The following is a 27,305-nucleotide window of genomic DNA, read 5'->3' on the forward strand; positions in this document are numbered from 1 at the left end:
TATTCACCTAGACAGTTATACTCAATTACAGGTAGACAATACAGATTCATGATAATATAATAAAGTTCTTGGAAGATTGGAATATATTGAATATATTGATATAAGAAACAATTTGGAAGTTGTGTATATGGATCTTCAAAAGTGTCAAGGAAAATTATTTTTCCTAATATTATTGTGGAATACTTGAAAGCAGGCTTCTGTGTATGTGTGTGTCTGTGCCAAATTTAATACAACTAGAGACGGTTAGACTGCAAGGTTTAAATTAGCAAATAAGTGAGGTGTAAAACAGGCAATTAAAATGGACATGAGGAAAGCTAGGGTGAGGTCAGTAGATATGGTGTGAATGGAATTTGCATTTTTAGATAAGTGGAGAAGTGTCTGATTTTCAAAGTGACATGGAAAATGTTTACAACTGGCAAGATAAATAGGCAAAGTGATTATGCTGATTTTTCCCAAAAGTGCTGGCCATAAGAAGGAAATGAAAAGTTTTTTTATATTCTGGGAAAAGTAACTTCTAAAAGCAAGTGGAATCAAAAGGGATAAAATATATTTAAAGAATAATGGAAGGCTCTGTGAGGTGTGGCAGTGAGAGATCTGGAAAGGTGAATGTGTGAAAGGGACTTGGAGAAAAAGCCTCTAGCCAACCTGAAGAAGTTTGCTGTTCCAGTAACCAAAGTTGTGTTAAAAGCCTTTGGAATTCCATTGTCCAGTGGGTGCATGTGGTAAAGTTGCTGGATGACTTTATAAATTTGGGCTCTATTTGGATTGTTGCCTTAAAAAGGGTGTGCAGTTGGGAATCTGGTTAAGTAGAATGTTTGGGAACTTTTACAGCTGTGTAACTGCAATCTTGTGTGTGTTTAAGTTTTTTTTCTTTTGTTAAATGTTTTAATTTGCTCTTTAAAATCTCTAAAGGTGGTAGTGGACTCATTACTTCTGACTTCAGTGCACAAACCTTCTTATAATAAATACAAAGTAAAATTGCTGTGATAGTATAGCCAAGTTTCCCTTGTGGGTTTGGTCAATCTGGCAAATACCACCTGCCATATCGTAACAAAATTGGGGGCTCTTTGTGGGAATTTTAAAATTCCTTGATTGCCTTGGGGTTGGTGAATCATAAGGATACATGGATGAGAAGAACACTGAACTCAGGAGTTGGTGTTGAGGGATTTTAAAGTGGTAAGAGAGCAAATATGGCTTTAACAGTTGCTAACTCTTTTCTGGGAGTTGAAGATGTAACCCTGGTTGGTTTATAAAAAGTAACTAAGGCACAGTTAACAGATTTGGTGGATAAGTTGCAGTTAGGGATAACCACAGGGGCAAAGAAAGCAAATATAATTGAAGTAATAGCGTAGCATTAGAAATTGGAAGGGATACCCGAAACTAGTGAGTCACAGCTGGAGGCAATGAGACTTCAGTTACAAATGAAGAAGCTTGAACATGAACAAGCAATGCACAAGAAAAAACTTGAATTAGAGGTCAAAGAAAAAGAAAATATTAGAATTGAAAAAGCTAGAAGCAGAAGAAAAGGAAAAAGAGAGAGCATTTCAAAGAGAAATGGAAATAGGAAAACTTGACCTTCAGAGGGAGAAGTTAGCAATGGAGAAAAGAGAAAAGGAAATGGAAACAGAGTATCAGCTTAAAAGGCTGGAAGTTAAAAAAGAGACTTCGGATGAGGAGGAAGGTTCTGATGTGGAAACAACCACTTTTAGGCCAAAAATCCAGTGGGGAGATGTTTAAATTTGTGCAGTCTCTTCCGAAGTTCGAGGAAAGGGGTATAGAGGCATTCTTTATTTCATTTGAGAAGATAGCCAAGCAAATGAAATGGCCACAAGAAATCTGGACATTGCTTTTACAGTCAAGGTTGGTAGGTAGAGCTCGAGGTATGCATTGCTGTCAGAAGTAGTATAGGTGGATTATGAGGCATTGAAAAAGGTTATTTTGAATGCATATGAGTTGATTCCTGCGGTACAGAGGCAGAAATTTTGGTATGCAAGGAAACATCTGGTCAGACTTATATTGAGCTTGGTAGCGTAAAACAAAATAAGTTTGACCGGTGGATACGGGCATTAAAGGTAGGGACAACATATGCAGCTCTTCTAGTCATAATTCTTTTGGAAGAATTTAAAGATTCAATTCCTTCAGTAATTAGAATTCAAGTGGAGGAACAGAGGGTTAAAACAGCTAGGCAAACAGCAGAGATAGCTGGTGGTTATGAGCTAGTCCATAGATCTAAATCTTTTCTCATCACCCTTTTAAATCCAAGAAGGATAGAAAGTGGGAAAGTGAAAAGGCAGAAAGGAAGGTGCTGAGGGTGGAAGTGACCATTGAAGACTTAAATGTTTTCACTGTAATAAAGTGTTAAAGGTTAAATGGAAAACCTACTGCAGTAGTTGGAAAACAGAAAAGTTCTGGAAGTAAGAGTATTGTGGGTTCTGAAATCCAGGGGCAACCTGTGTACAGGTGAAGCTGGAAGAATCAGTGAGCAGCAAAGAAGTGATAATATGTTCACAATTTACCCAAGGGAGTTCTGAAGGCAGGTTGCAGAAACGTTTAAAGATTTTGTGTGTGAAGGGAAAGTCTTTCCAGGTGTCCATAGTGGAGCAGGCAAAGATGTTAAAAATTTAAGTTAGTCCTTAATGTTATGGGATAGTGCGATTTGTTGTCCAGAGGGACAATTGCAGGAAAGTGTGGTAACAAGTGAAATTCACGGAGATGCTAAACCTATTCCATTGTGGAAGGTAAATTTACAAAGTAAGTTGAAAACAAGTGAGGTTATTGTTCGGAGTAGTGGAAAATTGCCCACTGCAGGGATTCAATTGATATAGCTGGGTCACAAATGTTGGTACGCTTACAGTAGTCAAGCAGCCTGTGGAGACGCATTCAACAGAGGTGCTGCAGAAAGAGCATCCTGGATTGTTTCCATATTGTGTAGTAACAAGATCACAAACTCACAGGTTGAATCAGGAGCAGGAGGAATCTAAAAGGCTGGGGAAGGATGCTGACATCCAATTAAATGGTCCTGCTTTTTAAAAGATTGTGCAGGAAGATAAGGTTGTAGAGGATGGGACAGAAGTGTTTAGCTCAGTGAAATTGGTAGAGGTACAGCAGAAGGATCCACGAATAAAGAAGTTATATCAGACAGCTTATTCGGAAACAGAGGCAGAATGTATTCCAGAATGTTATTACCTTAAATGTAATGTGTTAATGAGGAAATGGAGACCGTCTCATATTCCAGTAGATGAGAAGTGGGCGGTAGTACGTCAAATAATTATACGATCTGGATACAGAAATGAAATATTGAGAGTAGCTCATGAAATTCCAATAGCTGGACATTTAGAAATTAGGAAAACTCATTTGGAAAAATACATTTTTATTGGCCTGGGCTGTTTAAGATGTAGTTAACTTCTGTAGAACATGTCACACATATCAGATACAGGAAAACCTCAAGCAGTGATTAAACCTGCACCTTTAATTCCAATACAAACATTTGAGGAACCTTTTACCAGGGTTCTGATTGATTGTGTAGGGCCCCTCCCTAAGACCAAAAGTGGAAATCAGTACTTGCTGACAATCATGGATGCGTCTACAAGGTTTCCAGAAGCAACATCTTTACGAAATATTACAGCAAAGAGAACTGTAGAGCAGATGACCAAAGTTCTTTACAAGGTATGGGTTACCAAAAGAAATATAGTTGGATCAGGGTTTGAATTTCATGTCACAGCTGTTTAAAGTAGTAATGAACAGCCAAGGGATAAAACAATTTAAGTCAGCAGCTTATCACCTTGAATCACAAGGTGCTTTAGAGAGATGACATCAAACTTTAAAAACTATGATGAGAGCTTATAGTCAAGACTATCCACAGGACTGGGATCGGGGGATTCCATTCTAGTTATTTGTTATTAGCGCTGCCCCTAATGAATCAACAGGGTTTAGTCATTTTGAATTAGTCTGTGGTCACGAAGTAAGGGGGCCACTCAAATTGATTCAGGATAAACTAGTGGGTCAGAGTTCAGAAACTACTCTCCTGGATTATGTGACAAAATTCAGAGCAAAATCGAACAGATCATGTGAGTTAGTTAAGGAATATTTAAAGATATCACAGCAGGTGAAGACGACAAATGCAGATAAGAGGGCAAAAGTGCATAGTTTTGTTGTTGGAATTAAGGTGTTAGTTTTGTTACCAGTGTCAGGTGGACCATTAAGGCCCACTAAACCTCACCATTACAGGATTGAAAAGAAACTGAGTGAAGTAAATTATTTAATAAATACTCCAGATGGAAGAAAGCAGAGGGTGTGTCATGTAAATATGCTTAAAAAGTACTTTGACAGGGAAGATAGCCAAAAGGAGGTATTAGTAGTAGTAGATAGAGGTAGAAATGAAGGATTCTGAAATTGATTTTCCTCTAATCAAATTGGACAATGAGGGAGTACTTAAAAAACTAATATTGAGTTACCTTCCAGACAAGTGTCAAAGTGATTTGGAAAAGCTATTGCAGTCACACAAAAAGCTATTTGTGGGAATAATGTGGGAGATTCCATTTCAATATGGCAACATCCTTATAGATTAAATCCAGTAAAATTACTCAAGTACAAAAAGAAATCAAATTCATGCTTCAAAATAACATAATTGAGTCTAGTTGTATTAACTGAAGTTCACTTATTGCGATGGTGCCAAAACCGGATGGAACGCAAAGATTGTGATTAGCGAAAAGTGAATGCAATGACAAAAGAGGACTTATATCCTATTCCATGGTTGCAAGATTGTATTGAGAAAGTGGGACAATCAGAATTTATCACAAAGATTGATGTGCTGCAAGGATATTGGCAAGTACTGTTTTCAGAAAGAGCAAAAGAGATATCAGCTTTTGTAACGCCAGATGGGCTATATCAGTTTAAAGTTATGCCATTTGGTATAACAAATGCACCAGCAATATTTCAAAGACTGGCAAACAAAGTAATTGCAGGACTGAGCAATTGTGCTATTTATATTGGTTACTTAGTAGTTTTCAGTCAAACATGGGGGGAGCATATACAACATTGAAAGAACTGTTTGATCAACTACAAGAAACTAATTTGATGGTGAACTTGGCTAAGAGTGAATTTGCAAAAGCGCGAGTTAACGGCCATGCCGTTAGGTGTGGTCAGGTGGCCCCAAGAGATGTGAAAGTAAAAGCTATCGTGAATTTCCCAGTGCCTCCAACAAAAGAGGAAGCTCTGAGATTTCTGAGTATGAGTGGATTTTACCAAAAGATTGCACCAAATTTTAGCAGTGTAGTTGTTCCATTGATTGAACTACTAAAAATAGAACAAGAAATTTCAATGGACACAGGAGTGGCAGAATGCATTTGACAGTTTAAGAACTGTGTTGACTGCTACACGAGTTTTGGCAGCACCTAATGATGCCAAGCAGTTTAAGTTGGCAATTGATGTAAATGATTTGGGTATTGGCACTGTATTGTTACAAGATGATGAAACAGAAATCGAAAAGCTGGTAGATATCATGGAAGCTGAATGTACATCAGAAAAGATACTCAACCATCGAATAAGGGACTCTAGGTCTGGTGTTAGCATTGCAACATTGAGGTTTGTGTTGCAAGCAATTCTTTGAAAACAACTGTTTATAGAGGCCAGAATCCTTTAAAATATCTGGACAAATTTCAAGACTGAAGTGCAAGACTGTTCAGATGGAGTTTATTATTGCACCCGTTTAATTTACAGATTTACAGCTGCACACGAAACTTTAAACACTTGACAGTGTATCCGCAATTAAAGTTCAAAGGTAATTGGACATTTGACACGTGGATACTAGGTGAAATAACCTCTTGTTGATACAATTAATATTGCCATGTTAATGCACGTACCTGGTAGTGTAATAGTTTCGTGTATATAGATAAGTATAGTAAGCAATATAAGTTGGGTTGAGAAAATGAAACCGTCTTTTAAAATTATGATGGTTTATTTATCCATAAGGATGGAGGTGTCAGGGAATATATTTTTCATAACATTATTATGGGATAATTGAAAGCAGGCATAAGCCTGTGTGTGTATATGTGTGTATGTGTGGCTAATTTAACTAGAGACAGTTAGGCAACAAGGTTTAAATTACAAAGAAGTGAGGTGTAAAACAGGCATTTAAAATGGACATGAGTAAAACTAAGGTGAGGTCAGTAGATACGGTGTGAATGGAATTTGCATTTTTTAGATAAGTGGAGGTGTCTAATTTTCAAAGCATCATGGAAAATGTTTACAACTGACAATATAAATAAGGCAAAGTGATAATGTTGATTTTTCCCAAAAGTGCTGACCATAATGAGAACATGAAAGTATTTTTATTTTCTAGGAAAAATAATTTCTAAAGACAAGTGGAAACAATGGGAGTTACAAATCAAAAGGAATATAAAATACATTTAAAGGAGGATAGAAGGCTGAGAGAGATCTGAAAAGATGGCTGTGTGAAACAGACTTGGAGAAAAAAACCTCTAACCATCCTTAAGAGGTTTGCTGTTCCAGTAACCGAAGTTGTGTTAAAAGCCTTTGGAATTCCATTGTCCAGTGGGTGAATGTGGTAATATTGTTGGATGACTTTATAAAGTTGGAATCTATTTGGATTGTTGCCTCAAAGTGGATGTGTAGTTGGGAGTCTGGTTAAGTAGAAATTTTGGGAACTGTTATAACCGCGTATCTGTAATCTTGTGTGTTTATGTTTTTTGTTCTTTTGTTAATAAATGTTTTAATTTAATCTTAAATCTCTAAAGGTGGTAGTGGACTTAATACTTCTGACTTCAGTGCATAAGCCTTCTCTTTATAAATACAAATTGTGAAATCGTTGTGATAGCGTGGCCAAGTTTCCCTTGTGGATTTGGTCAGCTTGGCAGATACCAACTGCCATATCATAACAAAAAGGCAAATGATAAGGTACTGAACAGGTCTGTAATAAAATTTAGATGGAAGCACTAAAGGGAATATAGTAATATAGATGCAAAGTTAATTAAAAGGCAGCAAATTGTAGTTGGGGGAAGTGGTAGCATAATGATATTGTCACGGGAATTCCAGAGGCCCGAGATAATGCTCTGGGACCCTGGGTTTGAATACCACCATGGCAGATAGAGAAATCTGAATTCAATAAAAGTCTGATGATGATCACAAAACCATTGCCAATTGTTGCAAAAACCTGTCTGATTCACTAATGTCCTTTAGAGAAGGAAGTCTGCCATCCTTACTTGGTCTAGCCTACATATGATTCCAAACCCACAGCAATGTGGTTGACGCTTAAAAAATGCCCTCTGATCAATTAAGGGTGGGCATTGCCAGTGACGCCCACATCCCTTGAACAAATAAAAAAATGGATGATTTCAGGCTTGAGGAGTGTAAACAATGGTGTGATCCCAGAGTAGCTAATTATGAACAGAACAGTAAAACAGATGGATAGATTGGTCAGATAGATAGCAGATGAAATCTACTGCAACATATGCTTTGGAAGAAAGATTAAATGGTAAAACTTTGAAAGCACCAGAGGATTGGTCAGATAGATAGCAGATGAAATCTACTGCAACATATGCTTTGGAAGAAAGATTAAATGGTAAAACTTTGAAAGCACCAGATACACTTTTAAGAATTTGTGCAAGGACAAGCTGATGAAACATATAAGACATGCAAGTGTGAGAGTACAAAATCAAAGAGGTAATACTAAACTTATACTAATCATGTTAATCTACAACTAAAACATGATGTCATGGTTTGGGCACCTTAACCTTTAGAAAAGATGTCAAGATCATGTAAAGGGTTGCAGATGATTCACTGTTTCAGGTGAGAGGATTTTGAATGAGGAAACACTAAAGAAACTAAAGCTCTCTTTATTAAAGTGAAGAAAGTTAAGAAAAGATCTGATTGGAGTGCTCAAAGCTGAGAGGTTTTGATAAAGTAAATTGGAAAAGCTTGTGCCATTTAGTCAGTGAGCAGTCACTAATGGCATAAATTTATGATCACTGCCAAAAGAAGATTTTTTTCAAATACAGAGAGCCGCTTGGATAGGGGATGTCCCATCAGAAACAGTGGCAAATGCTGAATGTACAATAGCATGTAAAGGGGATGAATAAATATTTTATAAAGAATAATTTAATATGGAAATACAGCCAAATGAAATTTCAGAAAACCATAACACACTTGTAAAATATGGTACAAAGTTCAACTGTTAACCATATACAGTACTCTTCCCTACAATACAATGTATTTACTTGCAGTAGTAGAAGGGTATTTGATGAGCAGACCTAAATCAACAAAATCTGCCCTTGAAGAATTTTGATGAAAGTAAAGGATGTCATGGACAATAAGAATCACCCCTTGTCTCATTATTACTGCTGGACGAGTTCAGGGAAACATTAGACCAATATGTAATTTTGTTTCTTTTTGTTATTCAATTATATGTAACTTTTTCATGGACAAGCAATGTACCCAAAATGAATTTCAGTATGGACAATAAATTGAAACTGAATTGAATTATTCTACCATACTACTAACAACAGTATTGGCAGCAGAACAGCAAACAAATAGCAACATGTCATCCCTGAAGTCCGTGTATGCTACCAAAAGGTATTTTGTGTGGATGCTTCCGTTGGCAACACTCTGCCTAGCAACATAAACAGAGTCTTGAAGCATTTATGCTTTCCGGCTACAAAAAGATCGAGCAACTCAGGCAATCCACGCAGATCAGTTAAGTGATCTTGTACTCCTCAGGAATCCTCTGACAACCACTGAGGAATGTATATTGTGTATATGAACTGTAATTTTAAAATTGAAATATCCGGTAGGATTCGCTTCCTTTTGTCCCAAGGATAATCAGTTTCACTCCCTGGCTGCACAATATAAGCAAGGTTAAATGCAGGCATAGTAGTAGCAGTCAATATCTTATTCAAAAATGCAGTCTTAGAAGTGTGCTTTTGAAAATTTTCAAATTGACCCAATTCTTGGGGCTATACTGCAAAATTTCATAGCAGAACCATCATCTTGAATGCTCTAAAATCGACTGCAGCACAGAATTTCTTTAGAATATACTTCAAATAAGTAATAAAAATACAAAACATTGCATTTATATCACACTTTTCGCAACCTCAGGAAAATTGCATAGAATGGTTACAGCACCGGAGGGCGGCATTCGGCCTGTTTCTTCTGTGCTGGCTCCGACGAATGAGCAATTTCTCTAGGGCCACTCCCTCCCCTTCTCCCCATCAGCCTGCACATTCTTCCTTGAGGTAATAACCCTATTCACTCTCGAATGCCTTGATTGAACCAGCCTCCATCACAATCTCAGGCAGTGCATTCCAGATCCAAACCACTCGCTATGTGTAAAAGCTTTTCCTCATGTTGCCATTGCTCCTTTTGTCAATTACTTTAAATCTGTGCCATCTGGTTCTCGATTCTTCCACCAATGTAAACAGCTTCTGCCTATCTACTCTCTCCAGACCCCTCAGGATTGTGTATACTGCTATGATATTCAGTTCTAATTTTTAGACTATACCCACTAACATCGACTTCCAAACCAAAAGAAATAGCTTTTCCCCTATCTGTTCCTTTTAATTTCTTGAAAGCTTTGATTAAATCACTCTAAAACATTCTGAATTCCAGGGAATACAACCCTAATTTGTTTAATCTATCTTTGTAGCTTAACTCTTGGAGTCCAGGTATCAATCCATAAATCTATGTTGCAGCTCCTCCACTGCCAATACAGCCTTCCTAAGATGTGGCATCAGAACTGCTCATAAAGCTCCCGATGTGGCAATACCTCGTATTCTATTTAACGCTATCAAGCAACACTTTGTCGGCAAAAACCTGCTTACTGACACTCAGTTTGGGTTCCCCCAAGGCCACTCAGCTCGTGATTTCACTACAGCCTTGGTCCAAACATGGACAAAAGAGCTGAACTCAAGAGGTGAGGTGAGAGTAACTGCCCTTAACATCAAGACAGCATTTGACTGAGTGTGGCATCAAGGAACTCTAGCAAAACTGGAGTCAATGGAAATGGGGAAAACCCACCACTGGTTGGAGTCACACCCAGCACAATGGAAGATGGCTGTGGTTGTTGGAGGTCGATCATTTCAGTCCAAGGACATCACTGCAGGGGTTCCTCAGCGTAGTGTGTTAGGCTCAACCATCTTCAGCTGTTTCATCAATGACCTCCTCTCCATCATAAAGTCAGAAATGAGGATGCTCACTGATGATTACACAATGTTCAGCACCATTCGTGACTCCTCAGATACTGAAGCAGTCCGTGCCCATATGCAGCAACCCTGGACAACATTCAGGCTTGGGTTTATAAGTGACAAGTAACATTCATGCCACATAAGTGCCAGGCAATGACCATCTTCAACAAGAGAGAATTCAACCACCTCCCCTCGATATTCAATGGCATTGCCATTGCTGAATGCCCCACTATCAACATCCTGGGGGTTACCATTGACCAGAAATTGAACTGGACCAGACATATAAACACTGTGGCTACAAGAGCAGGTCAGAGGCTGGGAATTCTGCAGAGAGTAACTCTGCTGATTCCCCAAAGCCTCTCCACCATCTACAAGGCACAAGCCTGGAGTACAATGGCATACTCTCCACTTGCCTGGATGAGTGCAGCTCCAACAACAATCAAGAATTGACACCATTCAGGACAAAGCAGCCCACTTGTATGGCACCCTGTCCACCATCTTCAACATTCACTCCCTCCACCGCCAACGCACAGCAGCAGTAGTGTGTACTATGTACAAGGTTCACTGCAGCATCTCACCGATGCTCCTTTGACAGAACCTTCTAAACCTGTGACCTCTACCATCTAAAGGAAGAAGGGAACACCACCACCTGCCAAGTTCTCTTCCAGGCCAGTCACCATCCTGACTTGGAAACATATCACCATTCCTTCACTGTTGCTGAGTAAAAATCCTGGAACTCCCTCCTTACCAGCACTGTGGGTACAATACACCACATGGAATGCAGCGGTTCAAGAAGGTGGCTCACCGCCTTCTCTAGGGCATCCCATGAGATTATATACAAAAAAAATTCGTCTATTAGATAAAGGCCAGCCATTAGCCTTTTGCATTGTTTTCTGCATCTGTTCATGACATTGTAATGATCAATATACCTGAACCCCTACTGCTTCTTGCTTCACATCATTTAGGAATAACCTCGTTCTTCGACAACACTAGCCCTTGAATACATATTGTCATTTCAAATTATGGCCAGCCGATTGACAAAACAAGAAATCCATCCAAGGGCTGGATTCATTTTAAAATGTTAAAGATGCTGTTGATACGTTGGTTTCAATATTATCTGTTTGTCAAAGGGACACTAATGTAAGCGTTCGCTATCTCAGGTTTAGCGTGAGCACTCCCCCCCGCCCCCGCCGTATCGATTGGATTATCGGAATCACGAAATCGTGACAACACACAGGGTCAGCCAGCGGGGAGGCACAGCAACTCCAACAGCCCGAATCGGAATGTGGCTGCGGCCCTGCAGGTGACATTTTTTTACTGGCCCAGAAAAAAATAAATCAGGGATCCAGGCCGCCAAGTGCCGAAATAGGATTCAGCAGAAAGTTTCAATGGGAGAAGGATGAAGGGAAATCAATGACTCACGCATCAAACTTGTTGTTCATGATGTTGTGCACCGGGCAGGACCTTACTCTCTGACTCGGGGACACTCCCCTTACGGCAGCGACAACGACAGGGGCTCCAGCTGCACGGTCATCTGAGGAGGGGAGGGGAGGGGCGGGGTCCCGCACATCCGGGAACGCAGCACATGATGCCCGCTCTGTGCGCGCGAAGTGTCGTCACATCGACCGTTACGTCATGTCCAACTGCGGTGACAGGTGGGAGGACCGCCTGGGACCGGGCGAGGAGGTAGAAGGTGGGCGGATCGGGCGAGGAGAGGACCGCTTGGGAGGACCAGGCGAGGAGGTGGGAGGACCACCTGGGGAAAGGGGAAGCAAGCATGACTTGCTTCCACTTTGGTTTGATGCATTCTGAAATGACCAATAAGTGCATTGTATGATCTGCAGACTCCACCACATGTGGGGCAGATGGTCCTTGGAGGATTGGGTTGATTGGAGACTTGTGTGCTTGCTCCAATGCCTTGATCTCACCTCTGCACAGTTTTGATGAAGTCTCTGAATGTGTTTGCTGCCTTTTCGAATGAGCCTTCTCCATTTTGGTTGGTGACAAGCCAGGGTTCACACATGAATTGGTGGTATCTTTGACCTCCTCAGGGATGCTTTGAGGACATCTGTAAAGTGTTTCCACTGTCCTCATGGGAGTCCCTGCCACAACTGAGTTCCGAGTAGAGCAGTTCCTTTGAGTGTCTGGTGTCAGGCACATGAACGATATGTCTCCTCCACTGATTGTAATTATATAATAATTTATCAGATTGGCTAGACAGAAGAACTGGGTGAGAAGATAGTAAATTATCACAGTAACAAAAGACATAAGAGCCAAGAAATCCTTATTAGTTTTATCTATCCACTCTATTTTTGCATTCTTACTCAATCCAGAATTCCCTCAGTCCAGAAAGACATCATTTTTTTGCTCTCACACACGTTAACAACAATTTGATTCAAATGCCTTCCCTGATAATCCAAGTGTCTGTTACAAATTATCTAAATTCCTCATTATGCCCAATTCCTGAATGTTTAAATTGTATTCCTTAGCTTTTGAACATTTGCGAATAACTTTCCAATCACCTTCAAAGATCTCTTTCAATATACTCAAAACATGTATTCAGGCACATCAGAGTTTTCTTTGATGAATTTCTCTCCAAAAATGTAAAACGTTCCTCAGCTGTTTCAGTGGCTAAGAATAGAGCAACCACATACTGCAACAAGTCTTTTGATTGCGGTAAGGTTTTCAGAATTTCTGCCATTCTCTTATGAAAAATACTAGGTGCATTATGGAACCCCTGCAGGATCAACATCCAAGTGAAGCTACAATCCTCAAATGTGAATGCAAACTTGTACTGATCTCTTTTTGTTAACGGTACGCTCCAGAATCCATTTGCAAAATCCCGTGTAGAAAATACTTTAGCTCTTGCTGGTATTTCAGAAAGCAATGTGGTTGTGGATCTAATAATGGGCGTGCATTTAGCCATTACCTTATTTAACCCTCTGTAGCTGACCATCAATCTCTAAGAATTGTCTGGGTTTCTCACTGAAAATGTGGGTGAATTGGTCTCGAAAGTGCCTTGCAACAATACGCCCTACTTAAGGACTCTTCCAAAAAAGGAATGCTTTCCCTGGGAATTGGGCATAGTTTGAGAAAAGAATGACAAGGTCCGTTAATTATTTCTTCAGCCTGCAATTTCCCACAATCATGCTTACTCCTAGCAAAAACTAGCAAATGCTCTTTAATTATCTTTTGGACTTGGCTATCCAAATGGCAAAGAACTTCATATGCTGAAGCCTTTTTAATTGTAAAGACGAAATGAACACCAGAAATCTCAACCAGTTGTTGCCTTGGTTACAATCAACAATAGCCTGATATTGCTATAACACATTGCTGCCCAGTATTCCTTTTCTGTTAACCGTGTTCATAAATACTGGTGCTTCAACAGTGAATGAGATCTCTTGTACTTTAAGGAACAAGACATTTTCTTTATACACACTTGCTTCTTCCCCATTAAACCCATTTAATTTAATCTGGTTACTGTGAAAATTTGAGCTCTTACCTGTCCCCATTAAACATCTGTTATGACAGATGCAGTTGGTAAAGCGGAGTTACTTAATAAAATCCCAGAAGGAAACAACTGTCATAACCAATAATGTAAGTGTTCTGTTTGAGATGTGACTCTAAACTCAGGAATCAGACCACTAGTTCTCGATGTTTTACATTAAACTAAATGAAACATTTTATTAATTTACACAGGTTAAAAAAAATATATATATACATGTACATATATATACCCATGGCTACAAATTATTACTATCATAACTTTTAACAAATTCCCAAACTAATCTCCATTAAGGGAACAGCAACCCATAGACTTAACCAAACATCGGGCAAAGCATTTTCACCTTACAAGTTCAAAATGAGGTTCTTTTCACTGTGGAGCCAGTTGGAGGCTTACAGCTGCCTTTTGATCTTACATTGCCTCTGCCCTGCACACCTGAAAACTACCCTACCACCACTGATTGTTTCATCAGCCTCATTAAACTCCACTTTTTAACAAATGAAACTCCTTTAATAGTACCAATTTTATTAGTAATATAAACATATGGCTTGGTATCTGCTGGATTAGCGTCAAGTTTTTACCCCATTTTTTGAATGCTCTATTCAAAAAATGCAAATGCCACTATCTCCCTTACTCATCAAAACTAGTACATATAGCATAGCACCCAAACTAGCATCCAATTCAGACAGACCCGCAGACTAAACCTCTATTTTAAAAGAAAAATATTTTCCAGAATATTATATACATTAATAGCTTCATGACATCCCCCTCCTTATCAAAAAATGAACTGTCATGATTCTAAAACACGACTTCATTTTAATAACCCATCTCACACTATCTCCTATACTCATTACACTAATACATTACCAGATGCATGCATTAACATAATATATACACAGAAGTAAAAATAGCTGGAAAAACTCAGCAGGTCTGACAGCATCTGCGGAAAGGAATATAGTTAACATTTCAAGTCCATATGACTCTTCTTCAGAGTTCTGACGAAGAGTCACATGGACTTGAAACGTTAACTGTATTCCTATATGTATATATATATATATGTATAGAAGTCCACGGTATCAACAGAAATCACTCCAGTGTCGAAGTTTTTTTTTCAATGTCCCAATTTCCTTTAAGCTTCAAACTCTTGATAATGCATCTGCGAACAAATTTCCTCTTCCAACAATATATATAATACGTAGATTAAATGGTTGTAACAATGGACTCCATCTGAAAAGCCTTGCACTTTTGTCACAAAATTTGTCCAAAATCTTCAAAGGATTATGGTCTGTATAAACAGTTGTTTCTGATGAATTGTTCGCAATATAAATTTCAAAATGCTACATTTTGAAACTCAAACTTCCCTTTTCAATCATTGAATATTTTCTCTGTTGTACATTCAGCTTCCGTGAAAAATACCCTATCGGTTTTTCAATTCCAGTGTCATCTTCTTGTAACAGTACAGCCCCAATAACGTTATCGCTTGTGTCAACGGCCAACTTGAATTGCTTGACATAATTGGGTACTGCCAATACTGGTGTCATAGTTAATACAACTTTCAAACTATCGAAAGACTTCTGATACTCCTGTGTCCATTGAAACTTCTTGTTCTTTTTTTAATAGTTCAGTCAGTAGAGGAACCACTTGGCTAAAGTTTGGTACAAATTTCCGGTAAAACCTACTCATGCCCAGAAATCTAAAAACTTCTCACTTTGTTGTAGGCAATGGGAAATCCACGATAGCCTTGACTTTTACATCTCTCAGAGTCACTTTACCATGTACAATGGTTTGGCCTAGATACGTAACTTGCGCTTTTGCAAATTCACTTTTAGCCAAGTTCATCACCAAATTAGCTTCTTGTAGTTGAGCAAATAACTATTCCAGATGCTGTAAATGCTCCTCCCACATCTGACTGAAAACAATTAGATCATCAATATAAACTGTACAATTGCTTAGACCCACAACTACTTTGTCAGTCTTTGAAATGTCGCTGGTGCATTCTTCATACCAAATGGCATGACTTAAAACTGAAATGGTCCACTTGGCGTTACAAAAGCTGACATCTCCTTTCCCTCTCCGACAATGGTACCTGCCAATATCCTTTTAGCAAGTCAATCTTTGTGATAAATTTAGATTGCCCCACTTTCTTACTGCAATCCTCCAACCATGGTATGGGATGTGAGTCCGCTTTTGTCACCACATTCATCTTTTGATAGTCCACACACAGTCTTTGCATTCCATCCAGTTTTGGTACCAGTACAACAGGCGAATTCCAGTTACTGCAACTAGGCTCAATGATATAATTTTGAAGCATGAAATCAATTTCTTTTTGTACTCTGATAACTTTGCGGGATTTAATCTATAAGGTTGTTGCCTCACTGAAGATGATATTTCTATAAATACATCACTTAAAACTAAATGTGTCTTTCCCAACTTATTTCCACAAATAGGTTTGTGTGACTGCAATAGCTTTTCCAAATCACTTTGACACTTGCTTGGAAGGTAACTCAATATTTCATTTAAATTTTCAAGCACCCCCTCATTATCCAATTTGATTAGAGGAAAATCAATTTCAGAGTCCTGCACTTCTACCTCTTTCTCATAATCCACCATCACTAACACCTCTTTTTGTTCCTCTTCCCTGTCAAAGTACTTTTTAAGCATATTTACATGACACATTCCCTGCTTCTTTCTTCTATCTAGAGTATTTATTAAATAATTTACTTCACCCAATTTCTTTTCAATCCTTTAGGGCCCGCTATATCTTGCATTTAATGAATCCCCTAGTAGTGGTAACAAAACTAATACTTTCTCTCCAGAAACAAAACTGTGAATTTTAGCCTTCTTATCTGATTTCACTTTCATCACTTGCTGTGGGATCGTTAAATGTTCCCTAGCCAACTCACATGCTCTGTTCAATCTTTCCCTGAAATCTGGCATGTAATCCAGGAGAGTAGTTTCTGAATTTTGATCCACCAATTTCTCATGAATCAATTTCAGTGGTCCCCTTGCCTCATGACCATAAACTAGTTCAAAAGGACTAAAACCAGTTGATGCATTAGGTGCATCTCTAACAAAAACGGAATTTCTGTATCCGATCCTGTGCATAATCAGACAGTATGCTCTTATCATAGTTTTTAAAGTTTGATGCCATCTTTCCAAAGCTCCTTGTGACTCAGGATGATAGGGTGTTGACTTAAACTGTTTTATTCCCAAACTGTTCATTACTTCATTAAACAGCTGTGACATGAAATTTGATCCCTAATCTGATTGTATTTCCTTAGGTAAAACATATCTTCTGAAAAATTTAATTAACTCCTTCACAATCTTCTTAGTTGGAACATTTCTTAAAGGTATCGTTTCAGGAAACCTAGTAGACACATTCATTATTGACAATAAATACTGATTTCCACTTTTAGTCTTAGGAGGAGTCCCACACAATCAATCATGTTCTTCAAATGCTGGTATTGGAATTAAAGGTGCAGGCTTAATCACTGCTTGTGTTTTTCCTGTTACTCGACATATATGACAGGTTCTACAGAATTTGACTATATCCCTATGCAATCCTGGCCAAAAAAAAACCTCTGTATCTTTTCCTGTGTTTTCCAAATTCCTAAATGTCCCCCCATTGGAATTTCATGAGCAATCCTCAGAATCTCATTTCTATAACCTAATGGGATAACAATCTGATGCACCTCCCTCCAGCTTTCATTTGCTGAGACGTAATCCAACCGCTACTTTCTCATTAATATATTGCCTCAAAGATAATAACATACTGGAATACACTTTGCTTTGGTTTCTGAATAAGTTTTCTGATATAACTGTTTTAATTCCAAATAATTTTTCTGTAACACCGCTAACCTCTTTGAGTTAAACTTCAACTGAACTGTCCTGCATTCCTTCCTCCTGAACAACGTTATCAAATACAGTGCCAGCTAATTGGATTTCGACACCACCTTCTTGCCTTTGAACTGCCTGCTTATTTTGTTCTTCCCTATGGGCTTTCGATCTCATTATAACACTTCTGTAGCATTTCTGTCGGAACACTTCTACAGACTGCTCAACTACCATAGGCATCATCCACATTTGCAATCAAACTATATCATTACCCAGAATAAATGGAACCCTGCAATGGGCAATTTTCCACCACTTCAACTATGACTTAACCGGTCTTCCATCTGCTCTGTAAATTTACCTTCCACAACGGAATAGATTTAGCATCTCCATGAATCCCAATTATTATTACCTTCTCCTGCAACACTCTCTCTGAAAAACAAATATCACTATCCCACAGCATTAAGAATTGACTGGCCCCTGTGTCTCTTAAAATAACAACTTTACCTACTCAATCCTGTACACATGGAAAGACTTTCCCGTCACATACAAAATCTTTAAACATTTCTGCAACCTGCTCTTCAGAATTCTCTTGAGTAAACTGTGAACACATTCCCACTTCTTTACCTTTCACTGATTCTCCATTTCATCTGTACACAAACCACTGGTTTCTCCTGTGCCTAAACCTCAGACCCCACAGTACTTTTACTTCCAGAGCTTTTCTGTACCTCAACAATTCCTACAGATTTTTCCTGCAATCTCCAACACACTGACTTTGTGTGCCTCACTTCATTACGATGAAAAGACCTCAATTTTCGAATGTCACTTCTACCTTCAGCACCTTCCTTTTTGTTCTGAGAAAAAAACTTTCTGGGAACTTCCAGCTGCTCCTTCTCTTCCATGACCACCTGCCATCCTTTCACCTTCCCACTTTTTATCCTTTTCCAATTTGAAAGTGTGATAGAAAAAAGGTTTAGCTCTATGAACTAACTTATAATCATCAGCTATCTCTGCTGCTCGTCCTACAGAATCAACCCTCTGTTCCTCCACATGAGTTCTCACTACCGAAGGGATTGAAAAGAATGACTTCCCTAACAGCTGCATAGGCTGTCTCTATTTTTAACGCCCATATCCACCGGTCAAAATTACTTTGTTTTACTCGTTCAAACTCAAGACAAGTTTGCCCAGGCTGTTTTCTCATATTCTTAAATTTCTGCCTGTATGCTTCAGGAACCAACTCATCTGCACTCAAAATAGCTTTTTTGGCCACATCATAATTCACCAACATTTCTTCTGAAAGCGAAGTATATACCACAAGTCCCGTACCTAACAACTTAGACTGTAATAATAATGTCCAGTTTTCCTGTGGCCATTTTATCTGTTTAGCTAGCTTCTCAAATGAAATAAAGAATGATTCAATATCTGTTTCCTCAAACTTTGGGAGAGCTTGTACAATTTTAAACATATCCCCACTGGGTTCTACTCAGAGATAAATCCTTCCTCACCTACTGAAATCCCTTTTCTAACTGCCAACATTTTCAACTCTTTCTCACTCTCCCTTCTCCATCTTCACAATTTCTAATTCCCTTTTAACAGTCATTTCTCTGTCCTTTGCTTCTAATTCATTTGCAACTCTTTCTCTCTCTCCCTTCTCCATCTTCGCAATTTTTAATTCCCTTTTAAAAGCCATTTCTCTGTCCTTTGCTTCTAATTCAATCTTCTTCATTTGTAACTGAAGTCTCACTATCTCCAGCTGTGACTCACTAGTGTCAGGTTTCACTTCCAACTGTAGATGCTGTGCTATACTTTTAACTATATCTGATTTCCTAGCTTCCGGCAGGTAACCCCAATTGTAACTTATCTGTCAACTCTGTTAACTTACTTTTGGTTATTTTCTCCAACCCACTCAGAGTTATCTCTTCAACTTCCAGACACATCTTAGCAATTGCCAAAGCCATATTGCAGTCTCACCACTTCAAAAATACCTCACCAACTCCTGAATTCAAAGAGCCTCTTGTACTCGTAAGCGTAAGATTCACCAATTCCTAACCAATCGAGGAATTAGAAATATAATTTATCCTGGTACAGCCCCCAATTGTTATGATCGATGCAATTGGTCAAGCAGAGTTATTTATAAAACCCCAGAGGGAAACTTTAAACAACTGTCATAACCTATAATTTAAGTGTTCTGTTTGAGATGTGACTCTAAACTCAGGAATCAGACCACTAGTTCTCAAGGTTTTACATTAAAATAAATGAAACATTTTATTAATTTACATAGGTTAAAAATATATATACACATAGCTACAAATTACTACTATTATAACTTTTAACAAATTCCCAAACTAATCTCCATTGAGGCAAAAGCAACCCATAGAATTAACCAAACACCAGGTAAAACATTTTCACCTTATGAATTCAAAATGAGGTTCTTTTCACTGTGGAGCCAGTTGGAGGCTTGCAGCCGCCTTTTAATCTTACATTGCCTCTGCCCTGCACACCCGAAAACTGCTGAAGTTATACCTACCACCACTGATTGAATTCAAATTCTCATTGTCTCATCAGCCTCTTTGAACTCCACTTTTTAACAATGAAACCTCTTTCATAGTACCAATTTTATTAGTAATATAAACATATGGCTTGGCATCTACTAGATAGGCATCAAGTTTTCACCCCACTTCTTGAATGCTCTTTTCAAAAAATGCAAATACATGCTATCTCCCCTACATATCAAAACTAGCTGGCTCTAATTCAGTTAAGACAGACCCGCAGAATAAACCTCTATTTTAAAAGAAAAATGTTTTCCAAAATATTATATACATTAATAGCTTCATGACAATGTCCAAAGCATGAGGTGTGAACAATAGTAAAGGCAGAACCTGTATCCACAAGCATAATTTGAATTTAATCCCCTGTATTTTAGCCAAAATCTCTGGTTGCCCATTCGCATAGTGCTGGAACCTCATTACCAACCAAGCAAGGCTTGCTTCTAACCTTGCGGCCTGCTGCTTTGACCTGCTGAGTCTGTCGAGGACCGTGTGGTAATTTCACACACTGGAGAGCCTTTGTCTCCTTTTGTCTGGGTCTGCATAGCCATGACCGCTACTAATTTTTACAAATTCTTTCACAGGACATGGGCACCGAGGCCAGGCCAGCATTTTTACTGCCCATCCTTAATGCCCCTTGAGAAAGTGGTAGTGAGCCACCCTCTTCAACCGCTGTGGTCCATTTAATGTAGATACACCCACAGTGCTGTTAGGAAGGGAGTGCCAGGATTTTGATCCTGTGACTGTGAAGGAATGGCGATATATTTCCAAGTCAGGATGGTGTGTGACTTGGAGGGGAACTTCCAGGTGGTGGTGTTCCCATCTATCAGCTGCCCTTGTCCTTCTAGGTGGTAATGATCATGGGTTTGGAAGGTGCTGTCTAAGGAGCCTTGGTGAATTACTGCAGTGCATCTAGTAGATGGTACACACTGCTGCAACTGTGCGTCGGTGGTAGAGGGAGTTAATGTTTGTGGATGTGGTGCCAATCAATTGGACTGCTTTGTCCTGGATGGTGTCCAGCTTCTTTAGTGTTTTGGTGGCTGCACTCATCCAGACAAGCAGGGAGTATTCCATTACACTCCTGACTTGTGCCTTGTAGATGGTGGACAGGCTTTGGGGAGTCAGGAGGTGAGTTACTCGTCGCACGATTCCTAGCCTCTGACCTGCTCTCGTAGCCATAGGATTTATATGACTAGTCCAGTTCAGTTTCTGGTCAATGGTAACCCCCCAGGATGTTGATAGTGGGGGATTCAGTGATGTTAATGTCATTGAACATTGAGGGGCGATGGTTGTACACCTGTACACCAACTACAAGGCACAAGTCAGGAGTGTGAAAGAATACCCCCCATTTGGCTGGATGAGTGTAGCTCCCATAATACTCAAGAAGCTTGACACCTTCCAGGACAAAGTAGTCCGCTTGATTGGCAACATGTCCACAAACATTCACTCCCGCCACCACCGATGCACAGTAGCAGCAGTGTGTACCATCTACAAGATGTACTGCAGAATTCACCAGAGCTCGACAGCACCTTCCAAACCCATGACCATTACCATCTAAAAGGACAAGGGCAGCAGAAAGATGGGAACACCCCCACCTAGACATTCCCATCCAAGTCACTCACCATACTGACTTGGAAATATATTGCCATTCTTTTGCCATCGCTGGGTCAAAATCCTGGAACCCGCTCCCTAACAGCACCGTGGGTCTACCTACACCACATGGACTGCAGCAGTTCAAGAAGGCAGCTCACCGCCACCTTTTCAAGGGCAACTACGGGTGGGCAGTAAATGCTGGCCCAGCCAGCAAAGGCAACATCCTGTGAATAATTTTTTTAAAAGTGTAGCCTAACGTAATTTTGGCCCGATCTGCTTAAGAAAAGTACTCTTGAAAGGACTCTGGTCAAACCCTGCTGCCAGTGTGGGAGGAGGCTGTCTGTGATAAGACATAGAACCCACATAACTGTCGGGCAAATGCTGCTTACGAGACCTCATCTTTTCATTAGTATCCATTTTCTCAACACCTATCACTTTAAAGGAGTGCATCTAATTCTTCATTTGCTGTTCTTTGATATATATCCGAATGAAATCTCATCTTTAATCTTGAATCGCAAGCTGCAAGAATTATTTGCTTACAATCCTCTTCCTCGAACACTGGGTGACCCAGCCTGAAATACTGATATTGCATGTACAGTCTCTGACTTAGGAATCCCTAGCTCCTGAACATAAGCCTGAAATGCATTAAGTATCAAGCTGTTCAAAGTCATCCTGTACCCCGCTATTCCTCTCTGAGGATTCATCTCATCCTGCATTTGTACCACCGCTACTGGGACTGAAGCTATTGAGGGAGACGAACTCTATCTCTATACATCTCCACGATATTCCAAATCTTCCTTATCAACTGAATCCTGGGACTTAGTAGTCACTGCTGAAAATGCCGCCTGCTGTCTTCCTCGTTTCTTTTTCAATGTCTACATGAGCTATTATCTGTTTCCTTGTGAGGCTGCTTAATCAATTCCTGGAGTGTCCTACAAGCATCCTCTACTTTCTGTCCGAGACCCTGTTTCCTTCTAACAATGTTTTAATGATTGCTTTGTGTCCTGCAACTCATGCATACCATTCCCTGCTTGTTAAGTCATCATCTTCTGACGCTGTAGTATCGCTGAAGATTGCGCTACATCCCTTTATAAATTCTGTACCTGCTTTTTTAGCTTTTCATTCTCCTCTTCCACCCTTCTATTGTGCACCTCATCTCTTTCTGCACAATAAAGAGCTGTGTATGTCATCAACCTTGGTGCCTTGTCTGTTCTAATTTTTCCTTGGTCCACCCATTTCTGAATTAACTTTATCGCTTCCTCTTAGGGTTCTCTACTCCTCTCACTTAAGCATTCCATTATTAAATCCTAGACTCCCTGCAAGTCCACTCTGCTAATTCTTCCAACTCTGCTATCACTGTTCCCATTAGAGCCACTATAGCTCCTATTACCCATGTAAACTCATACATTTTAACGAAGCCTAGCTCCATGAGACCCAAATGTCTAAAATTCTGAATTACTATCACACCAAAACTGTTTAAAACCCCGCTTTCCTCGTCTCATCTCTTAGAGAAGGCTGGTGATCAGGCAACCAACTCACAAGTTGGTTTGCTCTAGATAAGATACCTCTAGACTTGGAAAAGGCTGTTTTTTATTCATCAACTTGCCCTTGGAAAAATATTGTCCCTTTTTTCCTTGTCCTCTGTTGGGATTTGGACTCTGTTCTAAACCCCAGAGTAAGAAAATTCTTTATAGAGAATAACCTTATGGACAAAAAGGACAATCACTAATTTAGAATGCAAACTAACAAGGTTTATTGGACAACAAAGATTAATATTTAACTTCCACTAATCAAGGCACAACACAATACATTTTCTTCCTGTGGATCCTGGGACTTCGAAGGTCTTTTCTTCTTGGTTCCTTGAACCTGGTCTCTTGACTACCGACGTTCTTCGAAATTTTAACTTCGTCAAATCCCCTTTGTCGCTTTAAGAATTCAACTCCAATTTCTCAGTCTACCTTAACTGCTGTAGCTACATGTTTTACAGCTACTGCAATCCACAGCCTATGACAATTTAGTCACTTCTGGATTGGAGCGGCAATCCACAACCTAAGACAATTACCCATTGACTAGCAATGTCCTCCATAAATGCTAACTATGAACTCCTAACTTTCCTTCCCAGCAAGAGCCGTCCTTAGCAAGTGTCCTGAGACAATGCTATCTCCTGGAAAGTGCAAAGACTCTTGGCAAATGTCCTATTTTTAAACCCTTTTTGCAGGCAACTTTTGCAACATTCAACCAAGTTGTGCAACTGTTTCAACACTACCAAATGTTTGCAATCCTTGACCAATGGGAAGAGTGTTTCTGGCTTCCTACAAAAAACTAACCTGAGCTTTCCTTAAAATGCTAGCCCTCAGGCCATCCTTCTAGCCAATCAGCATCCCAGTTTTGACTCCTGTTTACTGTTAATGCTGAACTCACTGGAACCCAAATGTGCAAACATGCCCCAGCATGTCATTTCTTCAAGCGACATTACAATATTTAGGCACTTAGGGAGATGCCAACTCAAAGACTTCTCAACAACGTTCCAATAGTACATACAAATTAAGGCATTTCATCACTAAGCTTGTATATAATACAATTTGATAACTTTGGCCTTATTAATTACACAAATATGTCAATGAGGTGAATTCTAACAACTAAGACCGCCTCTTTCCACCTCTGTAACATTTCCCAACTTCTCCCATCTCAGCTTATCTGCTGCTGAAACTCTCATTCATGCCTTTTTACCTCTAAACTTGGCCATTCCAACGCACTCCTGGCTGGTGTCCCACATCCACTGACCTCTGCTACCCATGTCTTAACTCACAATAAACCCCGTTCACCTATAACCCTTGTGCTTGCTTAACTACGTTGGCTCCCAATGTTTAAAATGAGTTTAAAATGCCCATCCTCATTTTCAAATCCCTCCATGGTCACATGGGAGAAGATAGAAAATTAGAGTGGGGTGAGACCACAGGGAAAAAATAAAGAGATAAAAACAAAAAACTGCGGATGCTGGAAATCCAAAACAAAAACAGAATTACCTGGAAAAACTCAGCAGGTCTGGCAGCATCGGCGGAGAAGAAGAGTTGACGTTTCGAGTCCCTCGAAATGGACTCGAAACGTCAACTCTTTTCTTCTCCGCCGATGCTGCCAGACCTGCTGAGTTTTTCCAGGTAATTCGGGAAAAAATAGATTTTGGATGTGGATTTTACTTTGTGAGGAGGTGGTTAGTAATGAGACAATGTTTGGCAAGAATGGAAGGTTGAGCATGAGGATGTTTTAGGAGGCGATAGTGCAGGGATGATAATTAGGATACTGGTTATAAGGTTGAGATATTGGCCCTGAAAATTTGCAGGCATGTTCCCAGAAGAGCCTTCCAGTGCTGACTACCCTGGAGCTTGCAGGGTTAGTGTTGTTTTATGGGCCAGCAGGCTTTGTGTCAACATCCTGGGGGGTTACCATTGACCAGAAACTTAACTAGACTAGCCATATAAATACTGTGGCTACAAGAGCAGGTCAGAGGCTAGGAATCCTGTGGCAAGTAACTCACCTCCTGACTCCCCAAAGCCTGTCCACCATCTACTAGTCAGGAGTGTGATGGAAAACTTTCCACTTACCTGAATGAGTGCAGCTCCAACAACACTCAAGAAGCTTGACATCATCCAGGACAAAGCAGCCTGTTTGATTGGCACACCATCCACAAACATTCACTCCATCCACCACCGACGCATAGTGTCAGCAGTACTACCTGCACAATGCCAGGAACTCATCAAGCCTCCTTAGACTGCACCTTCCAAACCCACGACCACTACCATCAAGAAGGACAAGGGCAGCAGACACATGGGAACACCATCACCTGGAAATTCCCCTCCAAGCCACTCACTATCCTGACTTGGAAATATATCCCCGTTCCTTCACTGTCACTGGGTCAAAATCCTGGAACTCCCTCTCTAACAGCACTGTGGGTGTACCTTATGTTAACCATTAAATCAACAGGAAGGAAATTCATTCTCAATTACTTGTCTAGACCCATTTTTTGATCAATACCAGAGCCACTCAGTCTGACAACTTTACAGCTCTCATTTAATCCCTAGTACATGTATGCGATAACTTGATTGTGTGCGATATAGGATCATAGAAAACAGTTGGAATGTGTTGCAGCAGTGCTCAGTAACTGAAGATCTGAGAAAGATGAAATTGATTATAATATTTTTAAAATGTGGCTGCCCTCTCAAAAATAGGCAGGAGACTTGTCCACTGATGTCCCACTGTCTTCAATTTTAACCAACACTCTGAGCAAGTAGCCACAAGTCAAACCAGCAGGGTCCTTCTGCAGAGTACTGATGGCATAATTGAAGTCCAGCTGCAAATTTAACTGCTACCCTGTCTTGAGAAACCATTGTGGTTTTTCTGCCCAACAAATCTAGCATAAAGAGTTAGGGCCAGAAGTGGCAACTTTTAAAACTTTATTTTAAACCTGCTTTGTGGAACCAGGTATGCCGCAAAACTAAAGTTTAGCCACCCTCTGCCCAGGCATCCCCTCATTTCTGATTGTGAGACCCTCCTGAGAGTTGGAGACCATTTGCTCCCGCCAGGTAAGTTCAGGCCTCTGCTTACCTTGCTGCCAGAAGTCTTCTGCTGCTCTTAATTCTCCCCCACCGACAGCTGCTGCTTTCCACTAGAAACAGCAGAGCAGCCAACTGGCAGCATTCAAATGAAGCTCAGCAGTCAAAATCTGCTAGGCTTCCAACTCAAATTACTGAGTGGGATAGGAATCAAAATCAGCTTCAAGATGTGGGATTCTCCTAAGTATTGTACTACAGCATAAACATAGACAATCTCTTTAGTTTGGTACCATTTCGTTAAGGAGTCAAAGTCATTGTAGGGAATATTGGCCCAGGTCTAGAAAACCACTGATCCTGGTTCTCAAGTTATACATGTATATATATTATTGTTTGGTAGCTTCTTCTGAATTAAATTCTTAATTATTTAACTTTTGCTTGGTCCCTATTGGGAGTTCATCAACGTGTTCTTTTTGTTTAATCTGGCTTCTAGAGATTTCAAATAAATTAGTGAGTCCAAATATCCACCATCATTGGCAAAAAAACTTTCTGGTATTTTTTCTATTGAAAATACATGTTACCACTACTACTCATGTGTTCTTTCACTGTTTAATAAATTTGGCAGTTAAAGCCTAAAACAAAGCCTGATGTTATTCTGCCGCCTTATGAAGACAATAAACATCTCAAAGACACAAGGTGCAACCAGGCAAATTACTAATTTACCTAAATATGAGGCCATGAGAAAATGGTCTGGGACAGAGAGCTCGTACTCACCTATGAGAGTAGTCTGAAACATTGACACAAAAAAATCTTGTATGAAGTAAAAGGAACTCAAATATTAAGTCACTTTTAAGTTCAAAATGTCTAGCCACCACTGCTTACCATTTGTAAATCAACTGGGCAATGTGTTTAAGTCTTCTTTTGATTTGATGGAATGAGAGAAATGCAATATGCCATAAGTGCAAACATAAAAAGTACAAGAAAAGTACATAGAATGGACTTTAGTTATAATACTTAAAAACATTTTGATGTGGATGAATCTGTTGGGAACTAGTTGAGTAGATTTACCATTGACAAGATAAAGAAA

The 27,305-nt window shown here is 39.6% G+C and overlaps 1 protein-coding gene across 2 annotated transcripts in view; it reads right to left on the minus strand.

The window, feature by feature from the left end:
* eif4e2 (eukaryotic translation initiation factor 4E family member 2) overlaps positions 1 to 11,740 on the minus strand; it is a 35,277-nt gene extending 23,537 nt beyond the window's left edge. For both annotated transcript variants that reach the window (XM_041176925.1, XM_041176918.1), the window contains exon 1: positions 11,619 to 11,740. In XM_041176925.1, the coding sequence (XP_041032859.1) occupies positions 11,619 to 11,638 (20 nt within the window). In that variant the 5' untranslated portion in view covers positions 11,639 to 11,740. The remainder of the gene's footprint in view (positions 1 to 11,618) is intronic.
* Between the last annotated feature and the right edge of the window lie 15,565 nt (positions 11,741 to 27,305).

The sequence above is a fragment of the Carcharodon carcharias genome, chromosome 2 (assembly GCF_017639515.1).
Source record: "Carcharodon carcharias isolate sCarCar2 chromosome 2, sCarCar2.pri, whole genome shotgun sequence".
NCBI classification, from domain to species: Eukaryota; Metazoa; Chordata; class Chondrichthyes; order Lamniformes; family Lamnidae; genus Carcharodon; species Carcharodon carcharias.